Raw genomic sequence first — 22,198 nt, 5'->3', positions numbered from 1 at the left:
ACACACACACAGACACACACTCAGACACACACACACAGACACACACTCAGACACACACACACACACACACACACACAGACTCAGACACACACAGACTCAGACACACACTCAGACACACACTCAGACACACACACACACACACACACACACAGACTCAGACACACACAGACTCAGACACACACACAGACACACACTCAGACACACACACACACACACACACACAGACACACACACACACAGACACACACTCAGACACACACACACAGACACACACACAGACACACACTCAGACACACACACACACAGACACACACTCAGACACACACACACTCAGACACACACTCAGACACACACACACAGCAGTGCTGTTGGGTTGGACACACTCGTACTGGGCGGCTGTGTTAGGCCATGCATTTATGCACAGCTAGCACTCATCAGCATTAAACTTCATCCTGCTGGATTATAGATGAGCTGTTTTTCTAGTACATGTGTTTGAGTGCATGCAGGTGAGAACCTGCAGGCTGCAGAGCAGCATGGAGCCATGATAACAGAAAGTGTCACGTTTCGAGCCGCTCTCAGTGCTTCTGTCCAAACACGTTCCAACTATTCAACACACGAGTGCATCACAACCGTTCATAGTGTCCTTCACACAGGCTGCAGCAGCTGGATGAAGCACAGCTGCCAGGAGCTTCTCATCAGCAGTTTACAGTTCCTGTAAGCACAGTACACGCTCTGGTTGATCCAATAATCACCAACGTTTCTCTTTCCTCCACATGTGAAGACGTTCAATGAGCATTTCAACCCTCAGGGAACAGAAGCCGACATCCTCAGCATCGTCTCCAAAGCTGAGGAGTTTGAACAACTCAAGGTGAGCTGTGGCCGTCAGAACGTATGTAGTTATCAAATAGTACAGTTTGTGTTCATCCAATAAAAAGCTCTGTCACAACTGAGCACAGCTCATATAATCCAGCTCGGTGTGTTGCTGTGTGTCGCCAGGTTCGAGAGGAGGAGATGGAGGAGCTGGAGCAGATGCTGTGTAGCTACTGTCAGCTTCCAGCTGCAGGAGGTGTGGAGAACGGCTACGGCAAGGTCAACATCCTGCTGCAGACGTACATCGGCCGAGGAGAAGTGGACAGCTTCTCGCTCATCTCGGACCTGTCCTATGTTGCACAGGTGAGGACAGCAGGGCGAGGTGCTGCAGGCCGAGGTGCTGCAGGGCGAGGTGCTGCAGGCCGAGGTGCTGCAGGGCGAGGTGCTGCAGGCCGAGGTGCTGCAGGCCGAGGTGCTGCAGGGCGCTGGCGTTGCATTCACCCATCTGTTATACGCACACAGTCAGACCCGTGCTGTGGTGTTTGCTGCCACACTAACTCAACGATTTTAAATCACTGTTGATTTTTGGGATTTTAATGGGAACAAAAAGAGGCGGGGCCAAAGGAAGCAGGTGGAAAAATAAAAAACCTGAAGACTGATTGAAAATGAAATGATTAGAATGACATCAGAGGATGTTGGTGCTGATGACTGCACACAAGCCTCGCTCTAAAACTACAGTAGCTCATTTCCTGTTGACATGCGATGGACAGCTGAGCACTGATCATGTGACTTTGACTTGTCCCCCCTGGTCAGTGAGCAAACTGTGTAAAACACTCATGAGTGGTGCTGGGGTGGAGGTTTGACTGCACGAGTCGACGGGGCTGTGAAACTACAAAGAGCGTGCACGTGCCACTCTGCTCGAGAACAACACCTGCATACGTGTCGGTACATATGATCCCAGTGTTTATTAAAACGACCTTTTCAATTCAGAACTGAAAAGACAAAAACAATTTTTATAATATTTGTTATTAAATCAGTAGTTTGACTGTTGACAGGAAGGTGCAGGCCTTCCTGTGTCCACCTGCTCTTAAACACAGGCCCACCACACTGCATGTCCTGTACCACATGGTCACATGACATTATCAGCTGACTAAATCACAGCGAGCAACACTACCATGTGACCTCTGGGTGCTGCACGTCTGCTCTTCGTCACACGTGGTGAACGATGCTGAGCGATGTGCCCACCAGCTGCTCCGTGTAGTGTGGAACCTCTGGCTGATGTTTTTCCCGCTGTCGCCCACAGAACGCCGCTCGGATCGTGAGGGCCTTGTTTGAGATCGCTTTGAGGAAGCGCTGGCCGCTTATGACCCGTCGACTGCTCACCCTGTGCAAGGTGATCGACAAGCGGCTGTGGGACTCTGCCCACCCCCTCCGGCAGTTCCCCAACCTGAGCCCCGTCGTGCTGAACCGCTTGGAGGAGAAGAAGCTGACTGTGGACAAACTGAAGGAGATGAGGAAGGATGACATTGGTGAGTGCAGCCCAGTGTTTCTGTGCTGCAGAGGCCTTTCACAGCACTGCTGTGCAACACTGGCATCACCGCACTTTGTTCGACTTTGCCTTGTTTATTGAAACCACAGTAAATCGTGCCGGTGCAGCCGTGTGTCTGTCCTGACGGGATCATACTGTTTTTGTTAACTGCAGCTTTAAAGAAGAGAAAAGTGTTTTGAGTGGAAGAAGCTCAGACTAGTGCTTAATCCAACATAAGCCGAGCTTTTATTTAAGTATTAGCTTTTGCTGATAAACAGAAAGTTCACGCACACTGGTTTTAATAAACACCTTAATGCCAGGTGTACTTTTTCCAGGTCACATGCTGCACCACGTCAACATCGGGTTAACGGTCAAACAGTGTGTCCACCAGATCCCCTCGATCTCAATGGAGGCCACCATCCAGCCAATCACACGCACCGTGCTGCGTGTTCGTCTCATCGTCACGCCTGATTTTCGCTGGAATGACCAGGTACAGACAGATTACGTATCCTTGAGTCAGGATGGTTCGCCGTGCAGCATTTTCCAGAGACGGTCAAATGTTTTACAGCTGACCTGAGTGTGAGGGGCAGATGTCAGGGTTAGACCAACCTTTGATCTGCTGTGACATATTTACAGTTCAAGCCTCCGTCCGTCCTTTCATCCATCGCCTCAGGTGACCCAAAGGAACAGAACGCTAAGCAGGACATTCCAGATTGATTGATTGATCATACTTTATTCATCCCGAGGGAAGTTACCCTCCGACCACACATGCATGACACAAACATCACATGGGGAAGACAGGTCAGAGAGGTGTAACAATGGAAAATGCACCACATGAGGAAAGACGCCCTCTCCCCACTTTCCAGTTCCTCCTGGGGGATCCCACAGTGTCCCCAGGCCAGATGACATGTCCTGGGTCACCGCCCAGTTAGTCCTACCCAGAAAACCTCCAAAGGGACGTGCCAAGGAAACATCCCCGAACCGCATGCAGGCGCTCTACTCCGAGCTCATCGCCCTGTCTGTAAGCCTGAGCCCAGCCGCCCATTACCATAGCAACCTTATTTGTAAGGGACTTTAAAACAACCACAATGGACCAACGTGCTGCACAGCAGAGTAAAGACATCAAGACAGATTCAAATGAAAAAGACAGAAAACAACAAAAATGAAATCAACAGGAGGTGACCAGCCAGAGGAGGCGCCGGTGTCACATGTTAGGAGCTGCAGCAGCAAAGGCTCCTCCCCTCTGAGCTTGTCTGCGGGCAGCGCCGCTTCTAAGACCCAGAGACTGAAAGCAGCCTGGCTGTTCTGAACAATCAGGGACTCGTCCCCACACAGCGCCTCTCACCACGGGACGCTCTGGAATAACAAAGGCTCCAGCCCTCTCCCAAAGTTCCCCCTCCTCAGTTTACATCGTGGCTTCTGCTGTGAACATATCATCCACCCCTTTAATTATGCTTTTAAACACATTATGGTGTCACATACTGATGCATGCATCGGGGCAGTTTGCTCAGAGACGTGCGGACATTAAGGCCGATGGACGCTCCCTCCTACTGAGCACAGAAGAATGAGGAGTCCAGGGAGAGCTGGGCTGTCCATATGTTCGTTCTCCTCCTGTGCTCGGGCACCAAAACTACTCACAGACATTCATATTTCCACACTGGCCCAAACAAGAGCACCCCACCTACCTTGTTCTCCCAGCCAGGGAATCTCCATCTGTCCCTGAGAGCCAGCCTGTCCCACCTTAGTGGGCAGCAGGGATCATGTGAAGCTTAGTCCAAAGTTTGTCACGCACAGAAAGCTCGTTGCAGGGCTGAATACGAAGATGAATGTTTATGTCCGATTAGCAATGCATGCTGCAATCATGGGAGAGTGGTAATGGAATACCGGCTGGCTTAACCGTGATCCTGCTGCAGAGCCGCGACACATGCACCGACACATGAGCCACTTCCCTGGTGGCGGCCAGGAAACGCACCACGCTGACTCATTATGATACAGGATGACATCATTCTCCAAGCAGCGTTGGCTGTTTGTGGCAAACTGCCTGCTGGTTTGGTGAGTTAGGTTGTAACATCAGCACGGGGCATTCAAATGTTTGTCATGTCCCCAAATTCAAGTGATTCCCCCGAGTGCTGTGTACACGCTCACAGGTGGGCATGAACAGAACCCAGCTCCAGGTCACCTCGGGACTCTAGCAAGGGGGGGGCACAGTGCTTCTGCTTATTGGACTGACTCCATGATGGTGAGATGGGGCTCTGTGGGTCCTCGCCATCTGTTACAGGATCCATGTTCATCTTTGCCAAAGAAAGTTTCATGTGACTTTACAGGGACACACAGAGCGTATGATGTGTAACGATGTGTAACGACGTGTAAGACATCCTGGGTTTCCCTCTGGCACAGGTCGGGGTGTCCAGCTCCAGGCCTCGAGGGCCCGTGTGCTGCAGGTTTACACGTGTCAGCTGATTTAATGGCCTCCTCAACATGTTCTGAAGTTCTCCAGAGATCAACTAATCGTGTGATTCAGGTGTGCTGACCCAGGGGGAGGTCTAAAACCTGCAGGACCCTGGCCCTCGAGGCCTGGAGTTGCCCACCCCTGGTCTAAGTGGTAGTAGTACCAGACATTCATGGGGGGGTTAAAAACCTGAATTCTCTTTCTGTGCTGTTTCCAAAACTTCAATTCAGTGATAAATGAATGTTTATACTAATTTTCTGCTTCTTCGTTTCAAACTATGGCAGTTGTTGTTAGACTTCTACATGACACCTACACATGTTTCAAGAATGCACAGATGTGGCCAGTGATGCATGTAGACAGACGGACGTGCAGACAGATGCCATTTTTCAAACATAAAAAACAAAAACATCTTTTGCAAAAGAGAGAGAGAGATTAAAGGCTTTCAAACGAGCTGCACTCAGTGGCTTTTGTAGCTCTTGGGATTTGTGCAGTTTCTCTGGGCCTTGCAGGGCGAACCTGGGTTAATCAGGGAACTAAAATAAGTGTTGGTTCCCTGAAAAGACTGTAATTCAACGCTGTTCTTTGTGTGGTTCAGGTCCATGGATCAGTGGGTGAGCCCTGGTGGTTGTGGGTGGAAGATGCCATGAATGATCACATCTACCACTCTGAGTACTTCCTGCTGCAGAAGAAACAGGTCTGCTGTATGAGTCTCAGCTCAGATGAACACAAAGCACAGAGAATGACGCGTCTGTTCTCCTCAGGTGGTGTCAGGAGAGCCTCAGCACATCGTGTTCACCATTCCCATCTTTGAGCCGTTGCCCTCACAGTACTACATCAGGGCTGTCTCTGACCGATGGCTCGGTGCTGAAGCTGTCTGCATTATCAACTTCCAGGACCTGATCTTACCAGAGCGACACCCCCCACACACTGGTACACACTCAGACACACAGTGCCCCCACAGGCCTTCATGATGTTACTCTGAGCTCTGTGAAGAAGGTGGACCTGTACTTACAGCCCTTTTAGTAGAAGCTGTATTCACTGATTTTGTTCACATATTTATTGATTGATTTTTGCATTTACACCCACGGATCTGTCTGCAGCACTTTGGTGTTGTTAGGGTCGAAGCGCTGACCTTCAGATTACTGGACTCTACTTCTTGAGCCACACTGGTTATGTCAGATACAGCCTAGAAGGCTATAAGTGTAGTTTGTCCAAATAAGGACACTGACTGGTCAGCTGACCTTCCCATTATTAGACAAACCAGTCAAGGCCATAATAAGCAGAGCTGCAGAGCCGTGTGTCCACTTCAGCCACAGCTGGAGCTTTGGACAGAAAAGCTCTGAGTGCTCTGTCTCTTACTGGAACCAGAGCGCACTGATCATCACGATAAGGTTTGAAAAAGTAAACTGCCCAACATCAGCTGCTGGGGACAAGCCTGCACACTGGGGCCAGGTCACGTTACACTCTGATCAGCATCACAGTTTGGATGCAAAAGTCTCACATTGGTTTCTGTTGTTTCTAATAATCATTGTATCATGTAGCCACCTTTAAACTCTGTTGTCTTGTGACCCTTGTCCCATGATCCTTTGCATGACTTCTTCACTCTCAGAGCTACTAGACCTCCAGCCGTTGCCAGTGACTGCTCTGGGTAACCGAGAGTACGAGAGCCTTTACAAGTTCACTCACTTCAACCCCATCCAGACCCAAATCTTCCACACACTGTACCACACCGACACCAACGTGTTGCTGGGAGCGCCGACGGGCTCTGGAAAAACCATCGCAGCAGAGATGGCCATGTTCCGGGTCTTCAACAAGTATCCGTCCTCCAAGGTAGCGTCCCCGAGTCCCTCTGTAGGCATGTAAGGAACAGAGAACCCTCCGCAGTGCCGTGTACAGCATCAGCTCTTTGCTTTTACAGTCATCGTAGCATCGTTCCATCAAAGCTGTGCAGGCCCTAACACTGCATTTCATCGAGACATGATGTAAATTCAGATGACTACATAAGTATATATGAACTGTGGGTTTGGACATTGGGGATTTTAGGAATAGATCAATTAAAGGAAAAGGATGTGCTGGAAGGTGAAAACAAGCACACCGTTGCAGAACTTTGAGCTCTCTGGTTTTGTTTTCATAATTCTTGCACTTGTTTGAGAGTCAAAACTGAATTGAAGTGAACGTCTGCTCCATTATAAGCAACTGTGTGATGGTCATAGTCTGCACAGCTGGAAGTGTTAGCCTCACTATAGTGGGCTAACTGGTAAACAGTGACGCAGCGGGCTAGTCCATTTTATTGCAACAACACGCGGTCACATGCTGGCTGTACCGTAATGATCACATCGTGTGTTTAAAACGAGATTCATTCAAGAGTTTCCTCTGATTTTAGTTTCAGGCGATGACCTCATCAACAGGAGGAACAGGGCTCAAAGTGGGAAAAGCCATTACCAGTAATCTGGTAGCTACTCTGAGGAATGTGAACATAGTTCTGGTGTCTGTAGCTTTGTTCTACACGACTCTCGTTACGTCCATAACTTTGACTTGTATTAGCAAATTTAGAGGAAGTCGTCATGAAGAATTTTGCTCTTTAGTTCGATGGTGGTTAGTGTACCCACAGGACAACGCTAACAGAGTCAGCTGTGGCTCCTGGAGGTTCCTCAGCAACGCACCGAGCTGCACTGCTTATAAGGAATCCACTGTTACTTCAACATCAGCTCTGGGGCTTTGATGGTGTGAATGATGCCACGTCCACTTAGTCTGGTTAACTGTTTGCTTTGCAGTCCACCTGCTGTTGTCACTGACTGTGAATGAATGGATGCACAGCACACATACACAGATTTATTCTTTATAAAAGGCAATGAGTCTGTCAACGGTCTGCATGTTACTGTTATTTTTGGCCGTTTGATAAAAATGTATTTCAGCCCTGGAGAAAGAAACCCTAATGATGAGTGTAAACGCTCTCTGTGGATCGCCTTACTGTGGTCGTTTCACTCATGTAGTCAACAGGATCCACACCCTTCCTTACCCTGTGACCCCTGGATCCCAGCAGCAGTCAGCACAGGTGGTTTAAACACACGGCAAAGGCAGCTGAGATGCTCCAGCAGAGCAGTCAGTGTAGGGAAACTAGCCGAGCTTGATCGAGTTATTGTTTGCCTGTGTTCTGTGTTTAGGTCGTGTATATTGCCCCTTTGAAGGCCCTGGTGAGGGAGCGCATTGAGGACTGGAAGGTCAGGATTGAAGAGAAACTTGGAAAAAAGTAAGAACAGAGAAACTCTGCATGTAAAGAGGCCTTAAACACATGAAACTAGCTAATGATGACATGGTTTTTAAACTGGTATCAATTAAGCCTTAAACATAATCGAGTTACTCCTGCAGACACACTGTAAATGCTGTTCATATGACACCAACAAACAGTTTCTTCTTGTGCTTGTGAAGCGTGGTGGAGCTGACCGGGGACGTGACTCCAGACATGAGAGCCATAGCAAAAGCTGACCTGATCGTCACCACGCCCGAAAAGTGGGATGGAGTCAGCAGGAGTTGGCAGAATCGAAGCTACGTCCAGAAAGTAGCGATTCTCATTATCGATGAGATCCACCTGCTGGGTAAGAGTCTACAGCACACCTGGGCCCGCTGGTGTGGAGCAGGTCCTACCTGTATGTTCTTCACCACGGCTCAAAAACGCTTTTGCTCCATGTAGCCCATGATGTCCTAAATATAAACATGTGAAGGCCCTGAAACAGGACTCCCTGTTAGCTGTGTTAGCGTTAGCACTGTGTCTGTTTCCAGGTGAGGACAGAGGTCCAGTCCTCGAGGTCATTGTGTCCAGGACCAACTTCATCTCATCTCACACTTCCAAGAGTGTTCGAGTAGTTGGGCTGTCCACGGCTCTGGCCAACGCTCGAGACCTGGCTGACTGGTTGGGCATCGGACAGGTCGGCACCTGCATTACATCACACTAGGGCTGGGCGATATGGCCTAAAATCCACATCGCGGAATAATCTGAAACATGTGCGCTAACGATATATCATGATATATTCTTTTCTTCTGTATAACGCATTGTACACACTATAAGGCGCACTTAAAATCCTATCATGTTCTCAAATATCGACAGTGCGCCTTATAATCCGGTGCTCCTTATGTATGAATTCTGGTTGTGCTCACTGACCTCGAACCGATTTTATGTGCTACACGGCGCTCAAACATCTGTCAAAAATGTTTTAGTGCGACTTTGCTAAGCTATGAAGCCGCACCGCCTGATGGATTGTTGGAGCATTACTGCTGCTGTAGTCAGGAGCCTCGCGGAGGAATCTGGGTCCTAAACTCCGTCCCCCTCAGGTCCCAAAGTCAAACGAACACTGAGAGTTAAAAACTGTCTAAATTCTTTCATCTTTAATAAAATGATCAGCGTTGCTGCTTTACCAGGTGTAACTATGAAGTTTAACATCCATGCATCCATGAAAACAGAATCTATTAAATTTAACAGAGTTAGAAGTTAGCAGGAAGTTAGCTCGCTAGTTTCCACCTAAGCATGATATAGCATGTTCTGACTGAGAGATTTCTGAAAAAATTCAAACGTACAGCTCTGCTATCACTTCCAACATAAATGAAGACAGAAAACTAAACAGCAGTGATCTCTAGCAAAACAGCTACGTTAGCCTAACATAAACACAGTGAAGCTGGAGGACGAACACTAACACTTTTACACTTATAAAAGTTAACATGAGGGTTCCTGATGGTTAGAGACAAATGCAATCGCATAGCAGGATGCTGTACACGGACCAAACTTCAGTCAGGAGAACAACTGAGATAATCCATCCACAATACCAGGTTAGTCATTAACCCTTTAAGACCTACCATAGCACCAAGTCCACCAGAGCTTATCTTTATATTCTTACATGCTGTGGAGCCATTTGTGGGAGCATTTCAAGTTGTTATACATCAATACAACCATTATAGTCCAAATTTTAATAATATGTCTGCATTAAGTGCATAGTAATTACATAAATTGCAAAAAAGTGCAATAAACTACAAAAAAATTGAAGATCGTTTTTGTTTTTTTAACATATATTTCTAGTTAGAGAAATTTAAGAGGCTTATCCCTCAAAACTGTAAATACAAAAAAGTTGCACAAAATAGTTTCCAACCGGGGGAAATTTATTTTGAGTGTCTTCATAGTTTTATTTTTGAGATACACCAATTTTTATATACTGCAGGCAAAACGAAAATAAATATTATAATGCAAATTTGCAAAAAAACAGAATCTTTACCGGTGGCCAAATTTATATTGTTTCTAACGTATACCGTTTATACCGCCCACCCCTACATCACACACTGCCATCCTTTATATACAGGCTTACCAGCTAAAGTCAGTCAAATATTTTGTAACGTAAAACAGTGTCTGTCTTTGTGAGCGCGCGTGTGTGTGCGTGCGTGCGCGTGTTAGCGCACGTGTGTGTGTGTGCGTGTGTCTGCATGCATGTGTGTGTGTGTGCGCGTGTTAGAGCGCGTGTGTGTGTGCGTTAGCGCACGTGTGTGTGTGTGCGTGTGTGTGTTAGCGAGCGCGCATGTGCGCGCACGTGTGTGTGTGTGTGTGCGCGTGTTTGTGCGCATGTGTGTGAGCGTGCATGTGTGTGTGTGAGCGTGCCTACGTGTGTCAGTTCACGTATAGTTTTGGATGCCCGTCTGCTTGCTCTTTGTTGTTCAGGCAGAAACCATAAATATCCATTCTCTGTTTTCATGTCTGTATCATTGTATCAGTGTGACATATATGATACATAATAACAAGATTGAGCATCAGAGTGATGGAGAGGAAACATTTTACTGTAACACTGATGTCACATTCTCAGCTCTTAACATGCATACAAGGCTCGTTGTGCTCTCGTCCTGAGCCAACTGCGTCCAGGGTCGTAGGACTAAATCTGTGTTCACTAGTTAATATTTGATCATCTATCATAGATTAGAATTCAGATTCTTCTTGTTTTCACATCATAATGAAGTGTTTAGTTTTCTTATTTTTCCCACTCATGTTTTGTCTTTTAATGACTGTTTATGTCACACAGGCAGACAAAGACACACATGTGGCATTGGCTCCACCCAGGGTAATAGTTATTCATGGTAATAGCAACTCAGGGTAATAGTAACTCAGGGTAATAGTTACTCTGCTAGGGGTGGAAACTGTCCCAGTTCAAACAAAGGACAAAGTCCTCATCATGCTCAGTTTGGTGTTGAAGCTGTACCTGTGCACTGCTCGTGCCCTGCAGCTGCTGCTCAATGATGAGCTTCATCAGCAGCCTCCATGTTTGTGCGTAGTCCATCCAGTACTTTGATTTTGTGGTATGTCATGAACATTAGAGACTAAAAGGAGCTTGCAGCAGTTTAACAAACCTTTATATCAGCCAGTCTTTGTAGTGTGTGTAGATGTGAGTTACACTTTGCACCATCAGAGTCAAACACTGGAGCTTTCCTTTGCTCTGCCTTCAGAGCTGTAGAGGAGACGTGCTGTCTTTGTGTTGTCCATAAATCTGGCTGCTTGGCTGCTGTTGGGACTGAGCTGCTAATCCATTATCCAGGCTTTTAAGACATCTGCACACATGCTGCAGCCCTCAATATAATAACACTGCAAAAAATGCCACACACACTTTCAACATGCTATCACACAGTAAGTTCACTTTGGCCATAGCGCCTTATCACACAGTAAACACAGAGAGCAGCTCTGTGCCTGCATGACAGTGACAGAGTGTTCACATTGCAGACAGACGGGCCTCCTGTTGCCAGCTGCGCACATTAAATCTCTCTTCTTCTCGTCTTTGGTCTAACAGGTGGGTTTGTTTAACTTCCGTCCGTCTGTGCGCCCGGTCCCACTTGAAGTTCACATCCACGGTTTTCCAGGACAGCACTACTGCCCCCGCATGGCCAGCATGAACAAGCCCACCTTCCAAGGTGCAGCTTTGTACACACTGTTTTTGCACGTTAGCACATGTGCACGTGAGATGTTGCTGGCTTTTCATGCAGCATTGTTTGGTAATACTCCTTGACCATGTGCAATATTGAAACTAACTACTGTTTTGGACTCTCCACAGCGATACGCGCTCACTCTCCAGCCAAGCCTGTGCTCATTTTTGTGTCATCACGAAGGCAAACTCGCCTGACCGCCCTGGACCTCATCGCCTACCTGGCTACAGAGGACAACCCCAAACAGTGGCTGCACCAGGATGAGAGAGAGGTTTGCTGACACACAGCAGCTCTTTCATGCACGCTGTGCTCATATGTCATAATAATATTCAAACGTTTTAAAGTCCCTCAAGGTCACCTTACATTAGTACAACAAAATAAAAACAAGAATAAGTAGTGTATATATATTACACACACACACACACACACACACACACACACACACACACACACACAAACACACACAAACACACACACAGACACACACAGACACACACAGACACACACAAACACACACAGACACACACAAACACACACAAACACACACACAGACACACACAAACACACACACAGACACACACAGACACACACACACACACACACACAGACACACACAAACACACACAAACACACACACAGACACACACAAACACACACACAGACACACACACACACTTCTGTTTATCCGGGGCTGGGTCGTGGGGGCAGCAGCCCAATCAGAGAAGCCCAGGCCTCCCTCTCCCACCTCCTGCAGCTGGCCTGGGAACACCCAGGCGTTCCCAGGCCAGGTGTTGGGTGATTGTGGAAAACCACCCAGTTCTACTGCTGACTGCTGCTGAGCTTTATTTCTAAATGTTATGTGTCCTTCTGTCCTTCCATCACAACATCACTGTCACTTCTAGAGACACTGGTCCCACAGCAGGATACTCCCACAGCCGTGTTTCACTGCGGGGGCGGCGTTCACCCTCCCTTCTGATGCCAAATATATGATTAATTCATAGATTTGGATTCTTTATTAATGATGTTCACAGTGAATGTATTTAAGTTAGGCCTCCCTTCATGGACACTGAGAACATGTAATGAGCTGAGCACTGTGCCAGTCCTCACCTTTCTGTTACCTGTTTATTTATCTGGATTAACATTACTAATCTAACCTAAATTATAGATGTCGAAGTCATAGATCTGCTTTCCTGGGCCCTGCAGACTCAGTAAATATGCAGTGTCTTATACCATAGGCAGATTTCTGTGTGTATAGCCCTCCTGCCTCAGTGTGTGTGTGTTCCACTGATATATGCCGCTGCCTGCTGCTTCCCTGCACCGGCCTGTGTAACAGCTCAGCTTCCTGCTGTTTGACTGACAGGCTTCTAGTGATGGCTGCTTAACGCTCGCCGGGGGTCACCGCCACGACAAATCCCATCTCTGGCCTGACAGCTCTTTCTTCCCTCTGCTGCTGCTCTCAGGGCCTGATGTTTCTCTTCCATTTGATTTCTACAGCCTGAGCGTTATTATCTCATACCCACTGTTTCACTTCAGTTAGTGTATTTGAAATTTAAAATGTAATTTGAATCACTGTTTTTATTCAACGTCATCTTTCTTTCTCCCAAAGCTGGGTTGGAATTGGTTCTTATGTGCATCGTTTCATTTTACTGCTACACAGACACTTCTCAGAATAATGACATATTATCTCATATATATCTCTCTCTCTCTCTATATATATATATATATATGTATACATGTATATATATACATATATATATATATATATATATATATATATATATATATATATATATATGTATATATATATATTTCGATACAAAAAAATGTTCATGCCTTTTTAATTTGTCATTTATTAAAATTATAAATATATATTTTAACTCAAAAGTACAGTTTTTAAATTTAACCCTAACCCTTGTGCGTGTTTTTTATTTTGACAGCGAATGCGCACCTGCGGACCACTTATGTGCAGCCCTGGTTATTTAGCTCGTCATATTGCAGCCACAGGAATTCTTTTGTCCATGAAACCATAAAGCTGCACTTTCTTTTTGCCTTATAGTCTGATTTGTCATAACTTCTCCGTTTTGTGGTAAGCTTTTCTTTGGCTGTCACTTCTTCACCCTGACCTGTCTTATTTGGCGCAGCAGAACTGAAATGCTTTTACACACGGACTCACATAAGCTCAGCGATTCTCTGCGCGATCAACCTCTCACATGTTTAAGCTGCGGGAGATTTCACTTGTCATGTTTGCATAGTAAGCTAACAATTAATAAGATGATGTCAGAGGAATTGGTGCACAAATTATCATCACTCACAGATCAGTGCTGTCGCTCTCTATACACAGTTCGCGCGATTGCAAAGTGAAAGCAAAAAACGAGCGCAAATTCAAACGCGACTTCAATATGTCACATATTGACAGTGGCTCACCGATGCCAATGACATAATTACCCAGCTACATTTCTGAAAGAATGCAAAAGCATTGACATATATTTTTCCTACAATAGCCCGACGGGCAGGGAAGAGATAGATTTTGGTAGCCCGACTGAAAAAATCGCTAGCTCCGGGACGTCGGGCTAGCGATATTGCGAGCCCTGTATCTGATTGAGGAATCACTCATCTTTGGAAAAGAGAGTTTATTACAGAGAAATGTCTCTTTCCAAATAAAAGCTATACTATCCGCTTCTTCTGGGCTATATTCTCAGCAGCATAAGGAGAATCATGTGCTAACAGCTGTCTAAATGACTCGGCTAAAGTTAGTAGCATGCTTGCTTTTTTTTGTCTGCTTCCACTTGTCTTTGCACTAGGATGATGTCGGCGTAAATGTGCAGTCATATTCGTTGTGTTCCCACTAGTGCTTTCAGGTTAATCTCGTTGAAATGACCTTAAAGCCACAACACGGCAAATCTCCGTTAACGAGCTACCGCCGATCACCCCGTGCATGGGGCTAGACGGCCAACACGTTAACGAGCTAACTGCGCTAACACACTAGTTCCCACCCATGTAATTGAGCATTGCATGGCACATCCAACATACTGTTTTACTTTAGTCCATGACTCGCTTACCTTCAGGGTCATACGTCACATGAAAACCAAAATAATTCCAAACGCCAGATCTGAATGAGGGTGGGGGAGGTCCATGTTGCAAGAAGAGCTTAACTTCTGTCTCGCTAGCTTGCCCTGCGCTCTTCCTTCTGACGATGCTGTCTGTGTTGAGCGCTCAGTGAATCTGCGTTCGACTACTCCGCCTAGGCTGCACTGTCGACCCTAGGCGGAGTAGTCGAACGCAGATTCACTGAGCGCTCAACACAGACAGCATCGTCAGAAGGAAAGTTGATAAAATAAATTACAAATGTTGTATTGTTCGATACATATGCGTACCGAACCGAAAGCACTGTATCGAACGGTTCAATATCGATACGAATATCGTTGCACCCCTAGTATATACATATATATACATATGTATGTATATATATATATATATACATACATATGTATATATATATATATATATATATACGTATGTATGTATATATATGTATATATATATATATATATATATATATATATATATATATGTATATGTGTGTGTATATATATATATATATATATATATATATATATATATATATATGTATATATATGTATATGTGTATATGTATGTATATATATATATATATATATATATATGTATATGTATATATATATGTATATGTATATATATATGTCATGTGGTCAGATGAAACCAAAGTAGAACTTTTTGGTATGAACTCAACTCGTCGTGTTTGGAGGAAGAAGAATACTGAGTTGCATCCCAAGAACACCATACCTACTGTGAAGCATGGGGGTGGAAACATCATGCTATGGGGCTGTTTTTCTGCCAAGGGGACAGGACGACTGATCCGTGTTAAGGACAGAATGAATGGGGCCATGTATCGTGAGATTTTGAGCCAAAACCTCCTTCCATCAGTGAGAACTTTGAAGATGAAACGAGGCTGGGTCTTCCAACATGACAATGATCCAAAACACACCGCCCGGGCAACAAAGGAGTGGCTCCGTAAGAAGCATTTGAAAGTCCTGGAGTGGCCTAGCCAGTCTCCAGACCTCAACCCCATAGAAAATCTGTGGCGGGAGTTGAAAGTCCGTGTTGCTCGGCGACAGCCCCAAAACATCACTGCTCTCGAGAAGATCTGCATGGAGGAATGGGCCAAAATACCAGCTACTGTGTGTGCAAACCTGGTAAAGACCTATAGTAAACGTTTGACCTCTGTTATTGCCAACAAAGGTTATGTTACAAAGTATTGAGTTGTATTTTTGTTATTGACCAAATACTTATTTTCCACCCTGATTTACCAATAAATTCTTTACAAATCCTACCATGTGGATTCATGGATTTTTTTTTTCACATTCTGTCTCTCACAGTTGAAGTGTACCTCTGGTGCAAATTACTGACCTCTGTCATCATTTTAGGTGGGGGAACTTGCACAATCGGTGGCTGACTAAATACTTTGTTGCCCCACTGTACATATGTGTGTGTGTGTATGTGTGTGTGTATATATATATATATGTGTATATGTATATATATATATGTAGATATGTAGATATATATGTGTATATATACACACATTCACACTCTGATGGATGCATCGGAGAGCACCATGCGGTTAGTATTTTGTCAAAAGATATTTGGCATGCAGACTAGAGTCTAGGATCAAATCACCAACCTAGTTTTTTCCATATCAGTCAATATGAGATTTGTGAGTCAGGATTGGGTTGATGTCCAGTTTAAATATGTTATATATGTACATGAGGATGGCAAAAGTCCACACGACGCGCCCAGTGTAACAGCACAATTTTGAATAAATGAACACGACAGACCACATTAGCAGCAAAGTTTATCGTAACGAAGCCCTGGGACTAGAGAGCTCGTTACTCCTCGGTGAGATTTGTTTTTCGTACTAATCACTGTCTGTGCTCTGGTTTGTTTGCAGATAGAGGACATCATTGGCACAGTTCGAGATTCCAACCTGAAGCTGACACTGGCCTTTGGGATCGGCATGCATCATGCAGGCCTCCATGAGAGAGACAGAAAGACTGTAGAGGAGCTGTTTGTCAACTGTAAGATTCAGGTATTCCCTCACCCCGCTGCTGGGCTGCTAATCTGGCACAGCTGATGCACATGTAGGCTGATGGGTTAGTGTCTCCATAAATATACAGGCTACGGTCCTAGCAGCACTGACAGCAGCCTGTTCATTCATTTGCATAACTGACACTGGAATGACCAATCGAATCTCTTAATGCAACCGGCCCCTCCCCTGCCCTTCCTGTGCGTTCATGCAGCTAATAGAACTGCAGTTTAGTGAGGAAGAAGTGGCTGATAAGGATGGACAAACAAAAGCAAAAAGTGCTTTACAGTGTTGTTCACATGGCTCTTTGGCGTTCTCATGTACGCACATGTTTCCAGCTGCACTCTCCTGCTCACACACCACACAGCTCTCTCCTAAGGCAGCTACTGAAATGAGGACGACACGGTTGGTGTGATGGATGACAGCTGTGGCTCCCCTGGCACCGCCCCCCGGAACCCACTGCTCCACCCTTCCCCTGCAGCTGAGCCACAAACCACACCCTGCCACAGAGGGGTCAGCATCTGCATCTGCTGACCCCACTGTGCATGTGAAGGCAGACAAACTCGAACCTACTGCACCAATGTAGTGTACATAGAAATGCAGCATGTGTGGCAAAATTCAATTCAATTTTATTCATATAGCGCCAAATCACAACAACAGTCGCCTCAAGGTGCTTCATAGATACAGAGAAAAACCCAACAATCATATGACCCCCTATGAGCAGCTCTTTGGCGACAGTGGGAAGGAAAAACTCCCTTTTAACAGGAAGAAAGCTCCAGCAGCACCAGGCTCAGGGAGGGGCGGGGCCATTTGCTGTGATTGGTTGGGGTGAGAGAAGGAAGACAGGATAAAGACATGCTGTGGAAGAGAGACAGAGGTTAATAACAGATATGATTCAATGCAGAGAGGTCTGTGAACACATAGTGAGTGAAGAAGAAACACCCAGTGCATCATGGGAATCCCCGGCAGCCTATGTCTATTGCAGCATAACTAAGGGAGGATTCAGGGTCACCTGGTCCAGCCCTAACTATATGCTTTAGCAAAAAGGAAAGGTCGAAGCCTAATCTTGAAAGTAGAGATAGTGACATGTTTCACAGCGTTACAGTCTGTGTTCGGTAAGACCTCCTTATTCTTCATCACAGCCTGAACTATCTTAGGAAAGCCTTCCTGTCATTTCCTTTAGTGGTCTTCAGGAATAGTTTTCCAGGCTCTTTCAAGCACATTCCAAAGCTTTTCCTTTGCCTGGAATTTCTGTAATTGGGCAAAACCCCAGCTGTCTCTCTCCGTCTGCCTGTCCTCACTTCCTGTTGTTCTGTCTGCTCCACACACAGGTCTGTTAGTGCTACAGAGGATGAATGCTGCTACATTAATCCTGTGCACAGTTAGACTCTGTCACTCCTCAGCTGCTGTGTCTATATCTCACGTCCTGTTTGGTTGTAACTCATTTCTAAAATGTCACCAGGTTCTGATTGCTACCAGCACTCTGGCCTGGGGAGTGAACTTCCCCGCTCACCTGGTTGTCGTCAAGGGAACCGAGTACTACGATGGCAAATCCAGGCGCTATGTGGACTACCCCATCACAGGTACAGCTCAGTGACAGCCTGGGTGTGGTCTCTGTGGAACAGGAAGTGTGCTTCCTCCAGTCTGTGTGACGTTAAACTCCGCATTAAGAAGCTCTCTCATATAGCTGTCACTGACGCTCAGAACAAACTGCATTAACAGATCGTAAACGTTCTGCTCTAAAGGTTGTGTGTAACTGTGTGTGTGTGTAGACGTGCTGCAGATGATGGGGCGAGCAGGCCGTCCTCAGTTTGATGACCAGGGCAAAGCAGTGATCCTTGTCCACGACATAAAGAAGGATTTCTACAAGAAGTTTCTGTACGAGCCGTTTCCTGTAGAGTCCAGGTAACAGCACAATCTTCATCATCAGGATTCCTGCCATAGTCATCTGTTAGTGTCAAAGACTGGGCCCATCTGTGGATGTCTAATGTATTTAAATCTTTATGACTTTATGTACTGTGATACATATCAGGCCTTATGTGAAAGCATGCTGTCAGTACAAACAGGATGCTGCTGTTTCCCCTTCGGATCAGTCTGTCCTGCAGCACTGACAGCGTCTAAGTGGGACGAGATACTTTCAGTCTTTACATGATGCTTTCTGTTCACACAACACACCTGCAGTCGTAGTTCCTCAGTGTTTTATACTGTGTGTGTGTTTTACACTGAGTTTGTGTGTGTGCGTGTGTGTGTGTGTGTTTTATACTGTGTGTGTGTTTTACACTGTGTGTGTGTGTTTGTGTGTTTTACAGTGATTTCTTCTCCTTTGTCAGACCCACAGGTGCTCTGAGGGCCTCGCAGCTCTCTTCAAGTCTTAGATTGATGTTTATCATAAACGTAAACATTAGAGATAACAGCAGCGGCGAGGTGCCAGGGCGTTAAATCACTCTCCGAGGACGCTAATAGCACCTACACGATAAAAGAGATCGCACATTTTGTCTCGCTGGTTTTTGTTGAGTATTTATATGATGGTGTGTTGGGTTCAGTGTAATTAATGTGAGTAATATTTCAAGAAAACAGCTCATTTTTTCAGTGTCCCTGAAATGTTTTATATCAAAGTGGACGTGCTGCAGACTGGAGCCACTACAGTTGTTGCAGTGAACAGAGGGAGCACGTTTTTTAAATGCAGTTTTTGGACAGCGGTCATACTTTGTGACATGTGTGCGTTCTGGTCAGAGTGGGAAATCTGACAGGAAGCTAGAAAGACTCTGGGAATCTTTCAGAGGAAACAGAAAAAAAGATGCTTTCACTATCCAAATGCAGAGGTTTGTTTTACACAGACATGTTGAATGAAGTCGTTACTATCAGCTCATGTTCACTGTAATCACGCATGAATGCAACATCAGCAGTGTCGTTAATAAAGATAAACTGGTGACCTTATACACTGTCATTATAGTCTCCTCCCTGTTAGCAATAGCATTCACGTGTTAGCACAGGTAGTATGTAAACAAAGCAGACAGTTTATCTCTAACATCAGCAACAGGCTTGGTATCAGATATGATTCATGTTCTTTGTAGTGTGACTGCAGTCTTTGGACTGCACTGTCACTGTAGAGCCACCGTGATGACACTGGTGGGGCATCCATGGATCAGAGCCCAGGGTTTGTTTCCTGTTCAGTGTCGGGCTGCAGTAGTTTGTGTGCAAATCTCTGCTGCAACATGTGGTCACCGCTGTCCTGGAAACCACTGCAAGTGATGCAAAATTGTATTTACATGCTTTTAGGTGCTGGCTTTACAGCACCATCGTTACCCTCTGCCAGCATGCTGCTGTTTAGAAAGGCCTACAGTGATAAGTCAACCAGCTGATGTGTCGTGTCGTATCCTCAGCCTCCTCGGCGTGCTCTCTGATCATCTGAATGCTGAGATTGCTGCAGGAACCATCTCATCCAAGCAGGACGCCATGGACTACATCACCTGGACCTACTTCTTCAGACGGCTGATGATGAATCCCAGGTTAGCCCAGCACACACACACACCTGTGCATAGTGTAGACACAGCCTGGTTATTGCTGTGATGTGTTGTTCAGCCAAACATCTGCTATGTAGACAGAGCCCACTCCAGAACATTCCAGCCTGTTGGTAATTGCACGCCTGTCATCCCACATTTACCACTGACGGAGGCCCAGCAGTGGCACTGTAACCCTGCAGGCCTGTGAGTCCAGATGATATCTGGATTCAAACTGGGATTTTGGGTCAGTGTTCACATTTCAGAGAGGCTTTGGAGCGTCGCTGCATTCATTTGTTGTCATCTGCTGCAAACTGTGGGCACACAGCTGCGTCTGTGTGCGTCCCTCACTGCAGCCCTGCTGACTTCACTGTTTCTCACTGAAAGATGAAGGAGTGGTTTGATCATCAATGTTATAAACAGCATTACAGTTACAAAGCAGCCTGCTGGGTTTCTAAATAGTGTTCATGGTAAACTATTATAGTTTTGTTTGCCTGACAGCTCCGTGTTGGCTGTATACAGACACTGGACTGGTAAATGAACTGGTTCTTGCATCGCGCTTTTCTACTCATCTGAGCACTCAAAGCACATTCACACAAGCACTTTTTCCTAAGTGCTCCCTAACTACATTCACGGCTGCCTCGCTGTGCCATCAGCAGCTTCGTGGCGCTGAGCCTGATGGCGTGGCTTTCAAACAGGCCCCGCCTCTGAAATGTGTTTGGTCATAAACACGCTCGGTGCTCATGTGTCTGTGCTGCTAACATGTGGAGCTGTGACAGTAACACACGCCCACACACACACACACACAGTGTGTGACAGTAACACGCCCATAAATGAGGCCATCCAATGTCTCCACGGCTGCTTCTACTCCTTCAGCTGTGATGTCACCTCCGTGTTAGTGCGCTATGAAAGGTTTGGTATGATAATCATAATGACATCATTTGTTACATGGTTTACATGCACGACTTCCTCCACCTCAGACAGCGTTTGCATCACACAGTTCTGATGATCCGTGTTTATCTCGTTCTTAGTGCAAACAGAGAGTTTGTGAGGGAAGTGCTGCTGCCTCAGTGTTGCTGCTTTACACCAGACAAATAATAATAGTAGTAGTAGGAGGGCATGTGAATATTATCACAGTACAGCCTGATTTAAAACTGGATCCCTGTGAAACCGTAAGTGTTTAATAAAGTCAGAGGTGAGCAATGCTGCCTTTCCACACGAGGAGTCACCCCATCACCCGTCAGAGAGGATGCAGGTGTAAGGCGCTCCACCTCAAAAGTCCGTCCACCTTTTATCTACAGTTCATCACCTGTCTGAAACAAACCGCTTTGGCTGCCCTCCTCTGCCCGTCCTCACATCCAGGACTCGGTGACTATCGTGGCATTCGCTCTCACTGACATGACGACACCACAGGAACAAAACTGTTTCCCAAAGTAAGAGACTGAACTTGAGCCCAGAGCAGGACTGTAGACTGTAGGATTCATTATTAAACTGTAGGACTGTTTTCTGCTTGTAGGCCTTTGATAATAACTGAGAAGAGTCAGTGACTCAGTTTGAGACGTGCACACATATCTGACATTGAAATCTTGTATTTTTTGTCAGTTTTCGAGGATTTTAAAACAAAAGCATCAATACGAGTTTATAAAAACTATCTTACAGTTACAATTCATCATTTCGTCTTATCAGCTTCAGAAACCATGAAACGTGGTTTGTAACTGACTATAGAGAACCAGATGGCACTAATTAGCACAACTGCCCGTCAGTAATGACCCTGTTTTCCAGTCTTACCACGATGTTGTTGATACATTCACACAGATTTTGTTGCCTCGGATCTTAAAATGTTTCCT

At 45.8% G+C, this 22,198-nt stretch overlaps 1 protein-coding gene across 9 annotated transcripts in view; it reads left to right on the top strand.

Moving 5' to 3' along the window:
- The window catches only part of ascc3 (activating signal cointegrator 1 complex subunit 3), a 149,186-nt gene that overhangs the window by 109,981 nt on the left and 17,007 nt on the right, over positions 1-22,198 (top strand). For all 9 annotated transcript variants that reach the window (XM_076889658.1, XM_076889656.1, XM_076889661.1 and 6 more), the window contains 16 exons: positions 782-868; positions 997-1,173; positions 2,114-2,339; positions 2,674-2,828; positions 5,383-5,481; positions 5,549-5,717; positions 6,397-6,617; positions 7,952-8,037; positions 8,217-8,383; positions 8,568-8,713; positions 11,600-11,720; positions 11,861-12,003; positions 16,717-16,854; positions 18,314-18,434; positions 18,624-18,756; positions 20,235-20,360. In XM_076889658.1, coding sequence (XP_076745773.1) covers positions 782-868; positions 997-1,173; positions 2,114-2,339; positions 2,674-2,828; positions 5,383-5,481; positions 5,549-5,717; positions 6,397-6,617; positions 7,952-8,037; positions 8,217-8,383; positions 8,568-8,713; positions 11,600-11,720; positions 11,861-12,003; positions 16,717-16,854; positions 18,314-18,434; positions 18,624-18,756; positions 20,235-20,360 — 2,315 coding nt within the window. The remainder of the gene's footprint in view (positions 1-781; positions 869-996; positions 1,174-2,113; positions 2,340-2,673; positions 2,829-5,382; positions 5,482-5,548; positions 5,718-6,396; positions 6,618-7,951; positions 8,038-8,216; positions 8,384-8,567; positions 8,714-11,599; positions 11,721-11,860; positions 12,004-16,716; positions 16,855-18,313; positions 18,435-18,623; positions 18,757-20,234; positions 20,361-22,198) is intronic.

The sequence above is a fragment of the Maylandia zebra genome, linkage group LG11 (genome assembly GCF_041146795.1).
Source record: "Maylandia zebra isolate NMK-2024a linkage group LG11, Mzebra_GT3a, whole genome shotgun sequence".
NCBI lineage: Eukaryota > Metazoa > Chordata > Actinopteri > Cichliformes > Cichlidae > Maylandia > Maylandia zebra.
Note: the sequence above shows the minus strand (reverse complement) of the source record. Positions and strands in the feature narration are given on the sequence as shown.